Genomic DNA, 15,590 nt, shown 5'->3' with positions numbered 1-15,590 from the left:
ACGTTCGTAAGTTCTTGCGTAACTGCTTCGTGAATCTGGCCCCAGGTTCGTAAGTGCTTGCGTAACAGCTTCGTGAATCTGGCCCCAGGATCGTAAGTGCTTGCGTAACAGCTTCGTGAATCTGGCCCCAGGATCGTAAGTGCTTGCGTAACTGCTTCGTGAATCTGGCCCCAGGTTCGTAAGTGCTTGCGTAACTGCTTCGTGAATCTGGACCTAGGTGTCTTGTTACTAACGCTTCGATTAATAAATCCCAGTGTCCTATTTGCCTTATTACGAACATTCATGCATTGATCCTTTTGTTTTAAATTCTTACTAATCATAACTCCCAGATCCCCTTCACAATCAGCCTTCCCAATCCCAACACTCTCCAGCTTTGTCTTTGACGAATCTTTATTGATTTTGGCCTTAAAGTTGTAGATGGAGGTGGCTTCCACAACTTATTCTTTCGTAGCATTTCATTTGTTGACCATTTGTGTTTCTAGCTTCCACTTATGTCCTCTCATCCTACTTTCTCTCCATTTAAAGAGGCTGTCCATGTGTGTTCCCCTTAGTATCTTGTATGTTGTGATCATGTCCCCTGTCTCTCTCCCCCCCCTTGGGTTGTGAAATTAGGCCCATTAGCCTGTCTTGATGGTTAAATCCTCATAACTCTGGCACTATTGTGGCGTGCCTCTGAACTTTTCACATTTTTGTTCTATTATTCACAAGGGTCTGTGTAATTAGGTCTGGTAGCGTCACATATGCTGCCGATGTTATCCTGTTTAGGTGTGTCTCTGGTGGTAGTGTTGGTGGAGCTTCCAGTTTCATAGGTTTTTCTCTTTAGTTGTCTTGTCACTATAGCATAGATGCCTCCGGGTCTTATTTGTTCCTTTCCCATGTACATTATCTTACACTTCTTGGGATTGAATTCCAACAACCATTTGTCTGCTCTCTCGAGGAGTTTGTCAACATGCAGGCGAGGAGTCACAATAACGGGGCTGAAGAATGTTGACCAGACCACACACTAGAAGGTGAAGGGACGACGACGTTTCGGTCCGTCCTGGACCATTCTCAAACTCGATTGACTTGAGAATGGTCCAGGGTCAAACCAGCATCTTCTTTGACCTGCCCGAAACGCTGCGCGTACTAGTGGCTGTACAAGACTGTAATTACTGTACTATGTATCCTCACAATCCCAATGTACCTTCTTGTATATATATATATATATATATATATATATATATATATGTCGTACCTAATAGCCAGAACGCACTTCTCAGCCTACTATTCAACGCCCGATTTGCCTAATAAGCCAAGTTTTCATGAATTAATGTTTTTTCGTCTACCTAACCTACCTAACCTAACCTAACCTAGCTTTTTTCGGCTACCTAACCTAACCTTACCTATAAATATAGGTTAGGTTAGGTTAGGTAGGGTTGGTTAGGTTCGGTCATATATCTACGTTAATTTTAACTCCAATAAAAAAAATTGACCTCATACATAGAGAAAAGGGTAGCTTTATCATTTCATAAGAAAAAAATTATAGTAAATATATTAATTCAGGAAAACTTGGCTTATTAGGCAAATCGGGCGTTGAATAGTAGGCTGAGAAGTGAGTTCTGGCTACTAGGTACGACATATATATATATATATATATATATATATATATATATATATATATATATATATATAAATAAATAAATAAATAAACTGTTTAATAATTGTAAACAAAGCCGCCAAAGATTGAGAAAAGATGTACAGGTTCGTAAGTGCTGGCGTGAATCTGGCCCCAGGTTCGTAAGTGCTGGCGTGAATCTGGCCCCAGGTTCGTAAGTGCTGGCGTGAATCTGGCCCCAGGTTCGTAAGTGCTGGCGTGAATCTGGCCCCAGGTTCGTAAGTGCTGGCGTGAATCTGGCCCCAGGTTCGTAAGTGCTGGCGTGAATCTGGCCCCAGGTTCGTAAGTGCTGGCGTGAATCTGGCCCCAGGTTCGTAAGTGCTGGCGTGAATCTGGCCCCAGGTTCGTAAGTGCTGGCGTGAATCTGGCCCCAGGTTCGTAAGTGCTGGCGTGAATCTGGCCCCAGGTTCGTAAGTGCTGGCGTGAATCTGGCCCCAGGTTCGTAAGTGCTGGCGTGAATCTGGCCCCAGGTTCGTAAGTGCTGGCGTGAATCTGGCCCCAGGTTCGTAAGTGCTGGCGTGAATCTGGCCCCAGGTTCGTAAGTGCTGGCGTGAATCTGGCCCCAGGTTCGTAAGTGCTGGCGTGAATCTGGCCCCAGGTTCGTAAGTGCTGGCGTGAATCTGGCCCCAGGTTCGTAAGTGCTGGCGTGAATCTGGCCCCAGGTTCGTAAGTGCTGGCGTGAATCTGGCCCCAGGTTCGTAAGTGCTGGCGTGAATCTGGCCCCAGGTTCGTAAGTGCTGGCGTGAATCTGGCCCCAGGTTCGTAAGTGCTGGCGTGAATCTGGCCCCAGGTTCGTAAGTGCTGGCGTGAATCTGGCCCCAGGTTCGTAAGTGCTGGCGTGAATCTGGCCCCCAGGTTCGTAAGTGCTTGCGTGAATCTGGCCCCAGGTTCGTAAGTGCTGGCGTGAATCTGGCTCCAGGTTCGTAAGTACTTGCGTGAATCTGGCCCCAGGTTCGTAAGTGCTGGCGTGAATCTGGCTCCAGGTTCGTAAGTACTTGCGTGAATCTGGCCCCAGGTTCGTAAGTGCTGGCGTGAATCTGGCCCAGGTTCGTAAGTACTTGCGTGAATCTGGCCCCAGGTTCGTAAGTACTTGCGTGAATCTGGCCCCCAGGTTCGTAAGTACTTGCGTGAATCTGGCCCCAGGTTCGTAAGTACTTGCGTGAATCTGGCCCCAGGTTCGTAAGTGCTTGCGTGAATCAGGCCCCAGGTTCGTAAGTACTTGCGTGAATCTGGCCCCAGGTTCGTAAGTGCTGGCGTGAATCTGGCCCCAGGTTCGTAAGTACTTGCGTGAATCTGGCCCCAGGTTCGTAAGTGCTGGCGTGAATCTGGTCCCCAGGTTCGTAAGTGCTTGCGTGAATCTGGCCCCAGGTTCGTAAGTACTTGCGTGAATCTGGCCCCAGGTTCGTAAGTGCTTGCGTGAATCTGGCCCCAGGTTCGTAAGTACTTGCGTGAATCTGGCCCCAGGTTCGTAAGTGCTGGCGTGAATCTGGCCCCAGGTTCGTAAGTACTTGCGTGAATCTGGCCCCAGGTTCGTAAGTACTTGCGTGAATCTGGCCCCCAGGTTCGTAAGTGCTTGCGTGAATCTGGCCCCAGGTTCGTAAGTGCTGGCGTGAATCTGGCCCCAGGTTCGTAAGTGCTTGCGTGAATCTGGCCCCAGGTTCGTAAGTGCTGGCGTGAATCTGGCCCCAGGTTCGTAAGTGCTTGCGTGAATCTGGCCCCAGGTTCGTAAGTACTTGCGTGAATCTGGCCCCAGGTTCGTAAGTACTTGCGTGAATCTGGCCCCAGGTTCGTAAGTACTTGCGTGAATCTGGCCCCAGGTTCGTAAGTACTTGCGTGAATCTGGCCCCAGGTTCGTAAGTGCTGGCCTGACTCTGGCCCCAGGTTCGTAAGTGCTTGCGTGAATCTGGCCCCCAGGTTCGTAAGTACTTGCGTGAATCTGGCCCCAGGTTCGTAAGTACTTGCGTGAATCTGGCCCCAGGTTCGTAAGTGCTTGCGTGAATCTGGCCCCAGGTTCGTAAGTGCTGGCGTGAATCTGGCCCCAGGTTCGTAAGTGCTTGCGTGAATCTGGCCCCAGGTTCGTAAGTACTTGCGTGAATCTGGCCCCAGGTTCGTAAGTGCTTGCGTGAATCTGGCCCCAGGTTCGTAAGTGCTGGCGTGAATCTGGCCCCAGGTTCGTAAGTGCTTGCGTGAATCTGGCCCCAGGTTCGTAAGTACTTGCGTGAATCTGGCCCCAGGTTCGTAAGTGCTTGCGTGAATCTGGTCCCAGGTTCGTAAGTACTTGCGTGAATCTGGCCCCAGGTTCGTAAGTGCTTGCGTGAATCTGGCCCCAGGTTCGTAAGTACTTGCGTGAATCTGGCCCCAGGTTCGTAAGTACTTGCGTGAATCTGGCCCCAGGTTCGTAAGTACTTGCGTGAATCTGGCCCCAGGTTCGTAAGTACTTGCGTGAATCTGGCCCCAGGTGCTCCACTAAGCTCCGTGTGCTCACTCTCCACTGGACACTGGCCCGTGACACTGTCCCTGTACTTCCGTGTCCCTCTATGTATGACATTACTTCAGGTCCTGGGACCATCTTGACCTCTCTCCAGAGACTTCTGAAAGACTTCTTGTGAGTCTTGGAGACGTCAGTGTGGAGCCTCCACCACCACCAAGACGTGTAATGTGCTCAATGGTCTCATTGATTATGTTCCATCTGGCTGTTGTAGGAGTTCTTTAACCCTCCTCTTCCTCCTGGCTTTCATCTTGCAACCTTGTTGAGCACCCCCTCCTCCTCCTCTTCCACCCTCGTTCTCCTCTCAACTCTGGGTATTGTTAACAATTTCACGGCCTGGATGATTCCTTTTGTCTCTCCGTCAGCTCCAGAGAGTCAACAGTGCTTTGTCAGAGCTGCTGCTGCTGCTGCTGTCTCTCTGGAAGGCAGCAGCAGCAGCAGCAGCAAGGGAGGGGTGGGTGAACAGCAGCATGAGGAGAGCGCTGACTGGGGCAGCAGTAAGAGTAGGAATAGCAGAAGTAATGACTAATTGTAACGAGGGAAACAGAGACAACAGGCGGGGCCAGCAACAGTAGCGAGGGCAATAGACAGCAGGCAAGGGCCAGCAACAGTAGCGAGGGCAACAGAGACAACAGGCGAGGCCAGCAACAGTCTCCAACAGAGCTGATACACGTGTCATTCCCGCCAAATCTGAGGACGACGAGCTTGGCCGTTGGTTCCTTTTTCCCGCGCTCGCCGTGGCCACACACCTCAATAATCCTCAATAAGTCTTCGTGTAAAAGGCTGCCATTCCTTGACGATTGGGCTCGATCAGAAGTCTGAATGGGGAAGATGCCTGGGAGGGAGGGAGGAGAGAAGGGGACGGCAGCCATGACACCACCAAAGAAGACAATAGTGGGCAGCCCCAGGCATCTTTGGTACAATATTACTGTACCTGCCAGAGACCAGAAGCCCTCGCCTCTGGTGCTGCTGCTGCTGCTACTACTACTGCTGCTGCTGCTGCTGCTGCTGCTGCTACTGCTGCTGCTGCTGCTGCTACTGCTGCTACTGCTGCTACTGCCGCTGTTGCTGCACAGTGTTCACCTCAACAGCAAAAGTTGAAAAGAAAACTTCCAGAAACTGCAGACAGAGACAAACTTACGACTCCTGAAGAACTCGTCAGCTGGCTATTGTTTACATCCTGCTGGGCCCTTAGGGAAGAGGGGAGGGGGCTCTTCCTACCCCAAGGGAAGGGAAGGCAAGGGAAGGCAAGGCAAGGCAAGGCAAGGCAAGGGAAGGGAAGGGAAGGGAAGGGAAGGGAAGGGAAGGGAACTATCAGGGGGGTAAAGCGCCAAGCCATTACGACTATATAGCACTGGGAAGGGGTCAGAATAAGGATTTGGGATGGGACGGAGGGAAAGGAATGGTGCCTAACCACTTGTGGACGGTCGGGGAGATTGAACTCCGACCTGCATGAAGCGAGACCGTCGCTCTACCGTCCAGTCAAAGTAGTTGGGTCTACCCCAAGGAAGTATGTATATATATATATATATATATATATATATATATATATATATATATATATATATATATATATATATATATATATATATAATTTAGCTGTATACATAAACCAATGTATACATGAATGTGTGTCCACCTTATGATGTATTAATATGTGTGTATAAATGTATACTCTAGCACGTCTTAACGGGTTCTAGCACGTCTTAACGGGTTCTAGCACGTCTTAACGGGTTCTAGCACGTCTTAACGGGTTCTAGCACGTCTTAACGGGTTCTAGCACGTCTTAACGGGTTCTAGCACGTCTTAACGGGTTCTAGCACGTCTTAACTCGTTCTAGCACGTCTTAACTCGTTCTAGCACGTCTTAACTCAACCACGAGATAAGACCTCTTAATTTACCCATACAAAGGCTGAGTCAGTCTTCCTCACAGTACTCACCAGGCTGAGTCAGACTTACTCACAGTACTCACCAGGTTGAGTCAGACTTCCTCACCAGGTTGAGTCAGTCTTCCTCACAGTACTCACCAGGCTGAGTCAGACTTCCTCACAGTACTCACCAGGCTGAGTCAGACTTCCTCACAGTACTCACCAGGCTGAGTCAGACTTCCTCACAGTACTCACCAGGCTGAGTCAGACTTCTTCACAGTACTCACCAGGCTGAGTCAGACTTCCTCACAGTACTCACCAGGTTGAGTCAGACTTACTCACCAGGCTGAGTCAGACTTACTCACCAGGCTGAGTCAGACTTACTCACCAGGCTGAGTCAGACTTACTCACCAGGCTGAGTCAAACGAGTCATTTCCAGTCCGTCTCACTCATTACTCACCAAGGATAATAGTCCTCATGTCTGTCGTAATAATCCTCACTGATTGTCGTTAATATTACTCAACAGACAGACAATTATTATTAGGGTGATGACCTCCCTTAGTGGCCCCTCTTTAACAGTCTTAGTGGCTCTCTTTAACAGTCTTAGTGGCTCTCTTTAACAGTCTTAGTGGCCCTCTTTAACAGTCTTAGTGGCCCTCTTTAACAGTCTTAGTGGCCCTCTTTAACAGTCTTAGTGGCTCTCTTTAACAGTCTTAGTGGCTCTCTTTAACAGTCTTAGTGGCTCTCTTTAACAGTCTTAGTGGCCCTCTTTAACAGTCTTAGTGGCTCTCTTTAACAGTCTTAGTGGCTCTCTTTAACAGTCTTAGTGGCCCTCTTTAACAGTCTTAGTGGCCCTCTTTAACAGTCTTAGTGGCCCTCTTTAACAGTCTTAGTGGCTCTCTTTAACAGTCTTAGTGGCTCTCTTTAACAGTCTTAGTGGCCCTCTTTAACAGTCTTAGTGGCCCTCTTTAACAGTCTTAGTGGCCCCTCTTTAACAGTCTTAGTGGCCCTCTTTAACAGTCTTAGTGGCCCTCTTCACCAGTCTTAGTGGCCCTCTTCACCAGTCTTAGTGGCCCTCTTTAACAGTCTTAGTGGCCCTCTTTAACAGTCTTAGTGGCCCTCTTCACCAGTCTTAGTGGCCCTCTTTAACAGTCTTAGTGGCCCTCTTTAACAGTCTTAGTGGCCCTCTTCACCAGTCTTAGTGGCCCTCTTTAACAGTCTTAGTGGCCCTCTTTACAGTCTTAGTGGCCCTCTTTAATAGTCTTAGTGGTTCAGGAGGGCCCTGGACCCCCACCCCGGGACAGGCAGCCAGGTGGAAGGGGCCCTGGACCCCCACCCCGGGACAGGTAGCTTGGCGGAAGGGGCCCAGGACCCCCACCCCGGGACAGGTAGCCAGGTGGAAGGGGCCCAGGACCCCCACCCCGGGACAGTCAGCCAGGCGGAAGGGGCCCAGGACCCCCACCCCGGGACAGGCAGCCAGGCGGAAGGGGCCCAGGACCCCCACCCCGGGACAGGCAGCCAGGTGGAAGGGGCCCAGGACCCCCACCCCGGGACAGTCAGCCAGGTGGAAGGGGCCCAGGACCCCCACCCCGGGACAGTCAGCCAGGTGGAAGGGGCCCAGGACCCCCACCCCGGGACAGGTAGCCAGGTGGAAGGGGCCCAGGACCCCCACCCCGGGACAGGAAGCCAGGCGGAAGAGGCCCAGGACCCCCACCCCGGGACAGGCAGCCAGGCGGAAGAGGCCCAGGACCCCCACCCCGGGACAGTCAGCCAAGTGGAAGGGGCCCTGGACCCCCCACCCCGGGACAGTCAGCCAGGTGGAAGGGGCCCAGGACCCCCACCCCGGGACAGTCAGCCAGGTGGAAGGGGCCCTGGACCCCCACCCCGGGACAGGCAGCCAGGTGGAAGGGGCCCAGGACCCCCACCCCGGGACAGGCAGCCAGGTGGAAGGGGCCCTGGACCCCCACCCCGGGACAGGCAGCCAGGTGGAAGGGGCCCTGGACCCCCACCCCGGGACAGGCAGCCAGGTGGAAGGGGCCCTGGACCCCCACCCAGGGACAGGCAGCCAGGTGGAAGGGGCCCTGGACCCCCACCCCGGGACAGGCAGCCAGGTGGAAGGGGCCCTGGACCCCCACCCCGGGACAGGCAGCCAGGTGGAAGGGGCCCTGGACCCCCACCCCGGGACAGGCAGCCAGGTGGAAGGGGCCCTGGACCCCCACCCCGGGACAGGCAGCCAGGTGGAAGGGGCCCAGGACCCCCACCCCGGGACAGGCAGCCAGGTGGAAGGGGCCCTGGACCCCCACCCCGGGACAGGCAGCCAGGTGGAAGGGGCCCTGGACCCCCACCCCGGGACAGACAGCCAGGTGGAAGGGGCCCAGGACCCCCACCCCGGGACAGGCAGCCAGGTGGAAGGGGCCCTCACAACTCCCGCTCATTCTTCTCTCTCTAATTTTTCATATTTTTTGTTAGTATTCCCGTGCACCTGACCGACCCCGCGCGCGCGTAAAGACACCCGGCGCGCGCGCGCTCCCGCCACCACTTCCCAGATTAAAACTTTTCTTTATTTGCTGTCCTTATTCGAGACTTTATTTGTTATTGGTGTTTAAAGTGTTTTATTGTGGTGAGGTGGTAGATGGAGGCTTCCGTGTGGTAGAGGTGGTAGATGGAGGCTTCCGTGTGGTGAGAGATGGTAGATGGAGGCTTCCGTGTGGTGAGGTGGTAGATGGTGGCTTCTGTGTGGTGAGGTGGTAGATGGAGGCTTCCGTGTGGTGAGGTGGTAGATGGAGGCTTCCGTGTGGTAGAGGTGGTAGATGGAGGCTTCCGTGTGGTGAGAGGTGGTAGATGGAGGCTTCCGTGTGGTAGAGGTGGTAGATGGAGGCTTCCGTGTGGTAGAGGTGGTAGATGGAGGCTTCCGTGTGGTGAGAGGTGGTAGATGGAGGCTTCCGTGTGGTAGAGGTGGTAGATGGTGGCTTCCGTGTGGTGAGAGGTGGTAGATGGAGGCTTCCGTGTGGTGAGAGGTGGTAGATGGAGGCTTCCGTGTGGTAGAGGTGGTAGATGGAGGCTTCCGTGTGGTGAGAGGTGGTAGATGGAGGCTTCCGTGTGGTAGAGGTGGTAGATGGTGGCTTCCGTGTGGTGAGGTGGTAGATGGAGGCTTCCGTGTGGTGAGGTGGTAGATGGAGGCTTCCGTGTGGTGAGGTGGTAGATGGAGGCTTCCGTGTGGTGAGGTGGTAGATGGAGGCTTCCGTGTGGTGAGGTGGTAGATGGAGGCTTCCGTGTGTTGAGGTGGTAGATGGAGGCTTCCGTGTGGTAGAGGTGGTAGATGGAGGCTTCCGTGTGGTAGAGGTGGTAGATGGAGGCTTCCGTGTGGTGAGGTGGTAGATGGAGGCTTCCGTGTGGTAGAGGTGGTAGATGGAGGCTTCCGTGTGGTGAGGTGGTAGATGGAGGCTTCCGTGTGGTGAGGTGGTAGATGGAGGCTTCCGTGTGGTAGAGGTGGTAGATGGAGGCTTCCGTGTGGTGAGAGGTGGTAGATGGAGGCTTCCGTGTGGTAGAGGTGGTAGATGGAGGCTTCCGTGTGGTAGAGGTGGTAGATGGAGGCTTCCGTGTGGTGAGGTGGTAGATGGAGGCTTCCGTGTGGTGAGGTGGTAGATGGAGGCTTCCGTGTGGTAGAGGTGGTAGATGGAGGCTTCCGTGTGGTAGAGGTGGTAGATGGAGGCTTCCGTGTGGTGAGGTGGTAGATGGAGGCTTCCGTGTGGTGAGGTGGTAGATGGAGGCTTCCGTGTGGTGAGGTGGTAGATGGAGGCTTCCGTGTGGTAGAGGTGGTAGATGGAGGCTTCCGTGTGGTGAGGTGGTAGATGGAGGCTTCCGTGGGGTAGAGGTGGTAGATGGAGGCTTCCGTGTGGTGAGAGGTGGTAGATGGAGGCTTCCGTGTGGTAGAGGTGGTAGATGGAGGCTTCCGTGTGGTAGAGGTGGTAGATGGAGGCTTCCGTGTGGTGAGGTGGTAGATGGAGGCTTCCGTGTGGTAGAGGTGGTAGATGGAGGCTTCCGTGTGGTAGAGGTGGTAGATGGAGGCTTCCGTGTGGTGAGGTGGTAGATGGAGGCTTCCGTGTGGTAGAGGTGGTAGATGGAGGCTTCCGTGTGGTAGAGGTGGTAGATGGAGGCTTCCGTGTGGTAGAGGTGGTAGATGGAGGCTTCCGTGTGGTAGAGGTGGTAGATGGAGGCTTCCGTGTGGTAGAGGTGGTAGATGGAGGCTTCCGTGTGGTGAGGTGGTAGATGGAGGCTTCCGTGTGGTGAGGTGGTAGATGGAGGCTTCCGTGTGGTAGAGGTGGTAGATGGAGGCTTCCGTGTGGTGAGGTGGTAGATGGAGGCTTCCGTGTGGTAGAGGAGGTAGATGGAGGCTTCCGTGTGGTGAGGTGGTAGATGGAGGCTTCCGTGTGGTGAGAGGTGGTAGATGGAGGCTTCCGTGTGGTGAGAGGTGGTAGATGGAGGTTTCCGTGTGGTGAGAGGTGGTAGATGGAGGCTTCCGTGGGGTAGAGGTGGTAGATGGAGGCTTCCGTGTGGTAGAGGTGGTAGATGGAGGCTTCCGTGTGGTGAGGTGGTAGATGGAGGCTTCCGTGTGGTGAGGTGGTAGATGGTGGCTTCTGTGTGGTGAGGTGGTAGATGGAGGCTTCCGTGTGGTGAGGTGGTAGATGGAGGCTTCCGTGTGGTAGAGGTGGTAGATGGAGGCTTCCGTGTGGTGAGGTGGTAGATGGAGGCTTCCGTGTGGTGAGAGGAGGTAGATAGTGCCTTCCGTGTGGTGAGGTGGTAGATGAAGGCTTCCGTGTGGTAGAGGTGGTAGATGGAGGCTTCCGTGTGGTGAGAGGTGGTAGATGGAGGCTTCCGTGTGGTAGAGGTGGTAGATGGAGGCTTCCATGTGGTAGAGGTGGTAGATGGTGGCTTCCGTGTCGGTAGATGAGGTAGATGGAGGCTTCCGTGTGGTAGAGGTGGTAGATGGTGGCTTTCGTGTCGGTAGATGAGGTAGATGGAGGCTTCCGTGTGGTGAGAGGTGGTAGATGGAGGCTTCCGTGTGGTGAGGTGGTAGATGGAGGCTTCCGTGTGGTGAGAGGAGGTAGATGAAGGCTTCCGTGTGGTGAGAGGTGGTAGATGGAGGCTTCCGTGTGGTGAGAGGTGGTAGATGGAGGCTTCCGTGTGGTGAGAGGTGGTAGATGGAGGCTTCCGTGTGGTGAGAGGTGGTAGATGGAGGCTTCCGTGTGGTGAGAGGTGGTAGATGGAGGCTTCCGTGTGGTGAGAGGTGGTAGATGGAGGCTTCCGTGTGGTGAGAGGTGGTAGATGGAGGCTTCCGTGTGGTGAGAGGTGGTAGATGGAGGTTTCCGTGTGGTGAGAGGTGGTAGATGGAGGCTTCCGTGGGGTAGAGGTGGTAGATGGAGGCTTCCGTGTGGTAGAGGTGGTAGATGGAGGCTTCCGTGTGGTGAGGTGGTAGATGGAGGCTTCCGTGTGGTGAGGTGGTAGATGGTGGCTTCTGTGTGGTGAGGTGGTAGATGGAGGCTTCCGTGTGGTGAGGTGGTAGATGGAGGCTTCCGTGTGGTAGAGGTGGTAGATGGAGGCTTCCGTGTGGTGAGGTGGTAGATGGAGGCTTCCGTGTGGTGAGAGGAGGTAGATGGTGGCTTCCGTGTGGTGAGGTGGTAGATGGAGGCTTCCGTGTGGTAGAGGTAGTAGATGGTGGCTTCCGTGTCGGTAGATGAGGTAGATGGAGGCTTCCGTGTGGTAGAGGTGGTAGATGGAGGCTTCCGTGTGGTAGAGGTGGTAGATGGTGGCTTCCGTGTGGTAGAGGTGGTAGATGGTGGCTTCCGTGTCGGTAGATGAGGTAGATGGAGGCTTCCGTGTGGTATATGGAGGCTTCCGTGTGGTGAGAGGTGGTAGATGGAGGCTTCCGTGTGGTGAGGTGGTAGATGGAGGCTTCCGTGTGGTGAGAGGAGGTAGATGAAGGCTTCCGTGTGGTGAGAGGTGGTAGATGGAGGCTTCCGTGTGGTGAGAGGTGGTAGATGGAGGCTTCCGTGTGGTGAGAGGTGGTAGATGGAGGCTTCCGTGTGGTGAGAGGTGGTAGATGGAGGCTTCCGTGTGGTGAGAGGTGGTAGATGGAGGTTTCCGTGTGGTGAGAGGTGGTAGATGGAGGCTTCCGTGGGGTAGAGGTGGTAGATGAAGGCTTCCGTGTGGTGAGGTGGTAGATGGAGGCTTCCGTGTGGTGAGAGGTGGTAGATGGAGGCTTCCGTGTGGTGAGGTGGTAGATGGAGGCTTCCGTGTGGTGAGAGGTGGTAGATGGAGGCTTCCGTGTGGTGAGAGGAGGTAGATGAAGGCTTCCGTGTGGTGAGAGGAGGTAGATGAAGGCTTCCGTGTGGGTAGAGGAGGTAGATGAAGGCTTCCGTGTGGGTAGAGGAGGTAGATGAAGGCTTCCTCACCAATATAAACCTTAGAGACACAAGCCAGCCAGTTCCCGCCATGCCCCCCCCCCCCCCGGGGGGCGCCGCAATAAGCGCCGGAAGAGCGGCGTCTTAGCAAGAGCAGGAAAAACAAAACAGCATCGCGACACAAGCCAGAGTGGTACACAATCCCCTTCGTGGCAGGTCGGACGCGGGGTTCGATCCCCCCCTTTTATTCTTGACGCTGTTTATGCCTGACTTGTCATCTATAGACCGGTAGGGGGGGAGGGAGGGGATGTATGGGGCCGCCTGGTGGGGGGGGGAGGGGTTGATGGAGGCGGAGAACCGCTCAGATATTATGGATTGAAGATTGAAAATGAAATAGTTTTAGGGGTGAGAGGCGGGTGGGGAGGGAGAGAGGGGGATCGAACTCTCTCTCCGAGCCTCCATCCCAGTCTGGGAAAGGGGGGATTTGCCTCCCTTTGAGCCATCTGTCAGCCTGAGAGAAGGGAATCCAACCCTCCCTTCTCCTTGAGCCATCCTGCCAGGGATAGAGTGAGGGGATCCAAGCCTCTTTGACCCGAGCATCTAGCCTGTGAGAAGGGGGCTCCAACTCTGACCAAGGTATCGAGCCTAAGAGAGGAGGGGGGGGGGGGGGAATCGAACCCTCTTTGACCCGTCCTCTCAAGCAGAGAGTAGCGGGTCGCTACCCTGAGTGTTGCTGCTATTGTTCTGTGCCCTGCTCTGTCTCTGTCTGTACCTCTGTCTGTACCTCTGTCTGTACCTCTGGCTGTACCTCTGGCTGTACCTCTGTCTGTACCTCTGTCTGTACCTCTCTGTCTGTACCTCTGTCTGTACCTCTGTCTGTACCTCTGTCTGTACCTCTGTCTGTACCTCTGTCTGTACACCTCTGTCTGTACCTCTCTGTCTGTACCTCTCTGTCTGTACCTCTGTCTGTACCTCTCTGTCTGTACCTCTCTGGCTGTACCTCTGTCTGTACCTCTCTGTCTGTACCTCTCTGGCTGTACCTCTGTCTGTACCTCTGTCTGTACCTCTGTCTGTATCTCTGTCTGTACCTCTCTGTCTGTACCTCTGTCTGTACCTCTGTCTGTACCTCTGTCTGTACCTCTGTCTGTACCTCTCTGTCTGTACCTCTGTCTGTACCTCTCTGTCTGTACCTCTCTGGCTGTACCTCTGTCTGTACCTCTGTCTGTATCTCTCTGTACCTCTGTCTGTACCTCTGTCTGTACCTCTGTCTGTACCTCTCTGTCTGTACCTCTGTCTGTACCTCTGTCTGTACCTCTGTCTGTACCTTTGTCTGTACCTTACTGTCTGTACCTCTGTCTGTACCTCTCTGTCTGTACCTGTCTGTACCTCTGCCTGTACCTTACTGTCTGTACCTGTCTGTACCTCTCTGTCTGTACCTCTCTGCCTGTACCTTACTGTCTGTACCTCTCTGTCTGTACCTTACTGTCTGTACCTCTCTGTCTGTACCTTACTGTCTGTACCACTCTGTCTGTACCTCTCTGTACCTCTCTGTCTGTACCTCTGTCTGTACCTTACTGTCTGTACCTTACTGTCTGTACCTTACTGTCTGTACCTCTCTGTCTGTACCTCTCTGTCTGTACCTCTCTGTCTGTACCTCCGTCTGTACCACTGACAGACATTCACACCACCTCAACGTGGATTTAGATAACCACCTCGTCAAACTCCAGCAACAAATGGCTGCTAGAATTCAACCCCCCAGTAAGTGTAAGGTAATGAAGATACGAACAGCAGAAGGGGGGAGACAGCAGGAAGCATCCGCCACAGAAGCCATCAACAGGGGGACCCAACACCTGTGAGGGTAAACACCTGCAGCGACGTGGAGAACATTCACACCTGTCAGGATCCTCCTGAATATTATGACGCCATTTGACAGTCTATACGAGGAGTCTTTGAAGGTTGACAAGGTGATGGTACCTTGCACAGTACCTTGCACACAGTACCTTGGACATAGTATCTTAGACACAGTACCTTGCACAGTACCTGGGACATAGTATCTTAGACACAGTATCTTAGACACAGTACCTTGTACAGTACCTTGGACACAGTATCTTAGACACAGTACCTTGGACAGTACCTTGGACACAGTACCTTGCACAGTACCTTGGACACAGTACCTTGGACACAGTATCTTAGACACAGTACCCCACTACACAGTAGCGACGGTGAAGGGCGAAGCAGGAGTGGCAGAGGAGTTACTCTAGTGGATAAGGGAACATCCGGCCCAGCAACACAGCGAGTCACAGTGCGAGGAGAGACCTCACAGTAGCCGGATGGTACTGGTAGCCGGTATTCCGGAAGCTCAATACTGGTCACAGTAGCCGGATGGTACTGGTGGCCGGTATTCCGGAAGCTCAATACTGGTCACAGTAGCCGGATGTTACTGGTGGTCGGTGTTCCGGAAGCTCAATACTGGTCACAGTAGCCGGATGGTACTGGTGGCCGGTGTTCCGGAAGCTCAATACTGGTCACAGTAGCCGGATGTTACTGGTGGCCGGTATTCTCGAAGCTTAATACTGGTCACAGTAGCCGGATGTTACTGGTGGCCGGTATTCTCGAAGCTCAATACTGGTCACAGTAGCCGGATGTTACTGGTGGCCGGTATTCTTGTAACGCGGGTTAAAGGTTTCTCTCTACTTCTTATCTTATCTTCTTTACCCTCTACCCGTATTCTTACTTTTTATTCTCTACCAAGGGACTCCAAAACTTTTACCAAAGCCAACTCCACGCCACGTGGTCCTAAGACGATTGACCGACTTAGGATTCTACACCCAGTATGACGTGACCGAGGCTCTGAGCAAAACCCTAGAGTCGCCTCTACGCTGCCACCACCAGACCAGTAACACAGAGCAATGATCGAGGTCTGGATCGATCACGCTAATTAATCAACCTAGGGGCTTGATCCCCACTATATACGATGACCTTGAGTGTGGAATAAATTACACGGTAATGATAATTCCGATTCGATGTTAGAATCGGCGCCCAATCCAACTTTACCTCGTGTGGACCACGTGACCAGGACAAGTATACACATAACCAAATGGAAACAATAAAATGCAAATTAATAACAAATTTAATTTATTAAAAGAAAACTAAAACAAAATCTAAATATGTTCACTCCC

At 53.3% G+C, this 15,590-nt stretch overlaps 1 protein-coding gene across 1 annotated transcript in view; it reads right to left on the bottom strand.

Annotated features, from left to right (window-relative positions):
- The window catches only part of LOC138352723 (salivary glue protein Sgs-3-like), a 21,272-nt gene extending 8,768 nt beyond the window's left edge, over positions 1-12,504 (bottom strand). Inside the window, exons 1-2 of the mRNA XM_069305305.1 lie at positions 11,582-12,504; positions 5,072-5,210 (exon numbers count right to left, since the gene is read on the bottom strand). Of these exons, the coding sequence (XP_069161406.1) occupies positions 5,072-5,210; positions 11,582-12,504 (1,062 nt within the window). The remainder of the gene's footprint in view (positions 1-5,071; positions 5,211-11,581) is intronic.
- Positions 12,505-15,590: the final 3,086 nt, after the last annotated feature.

This window comes from Procambarus clarkii, chromosome 54 (assembly GCF_040958095.1).
Source record: "Procambarus clarkii isolate CNS0578487 chromosome 54, FALCON_Pclarkii_2.0, whole genome shotgun sequence".
Taxonomy (NCBI): Eukaryota; Metazoa; Arthropoda; class Malacostraca; order Decapoda; family Cambaridae; genus Procambarus; species Procambarus clarkii.
Note: the sequence above shows the minus strand (reverse complement) of the source record. Positions and strands in the feature narration are given on the sequence as shown.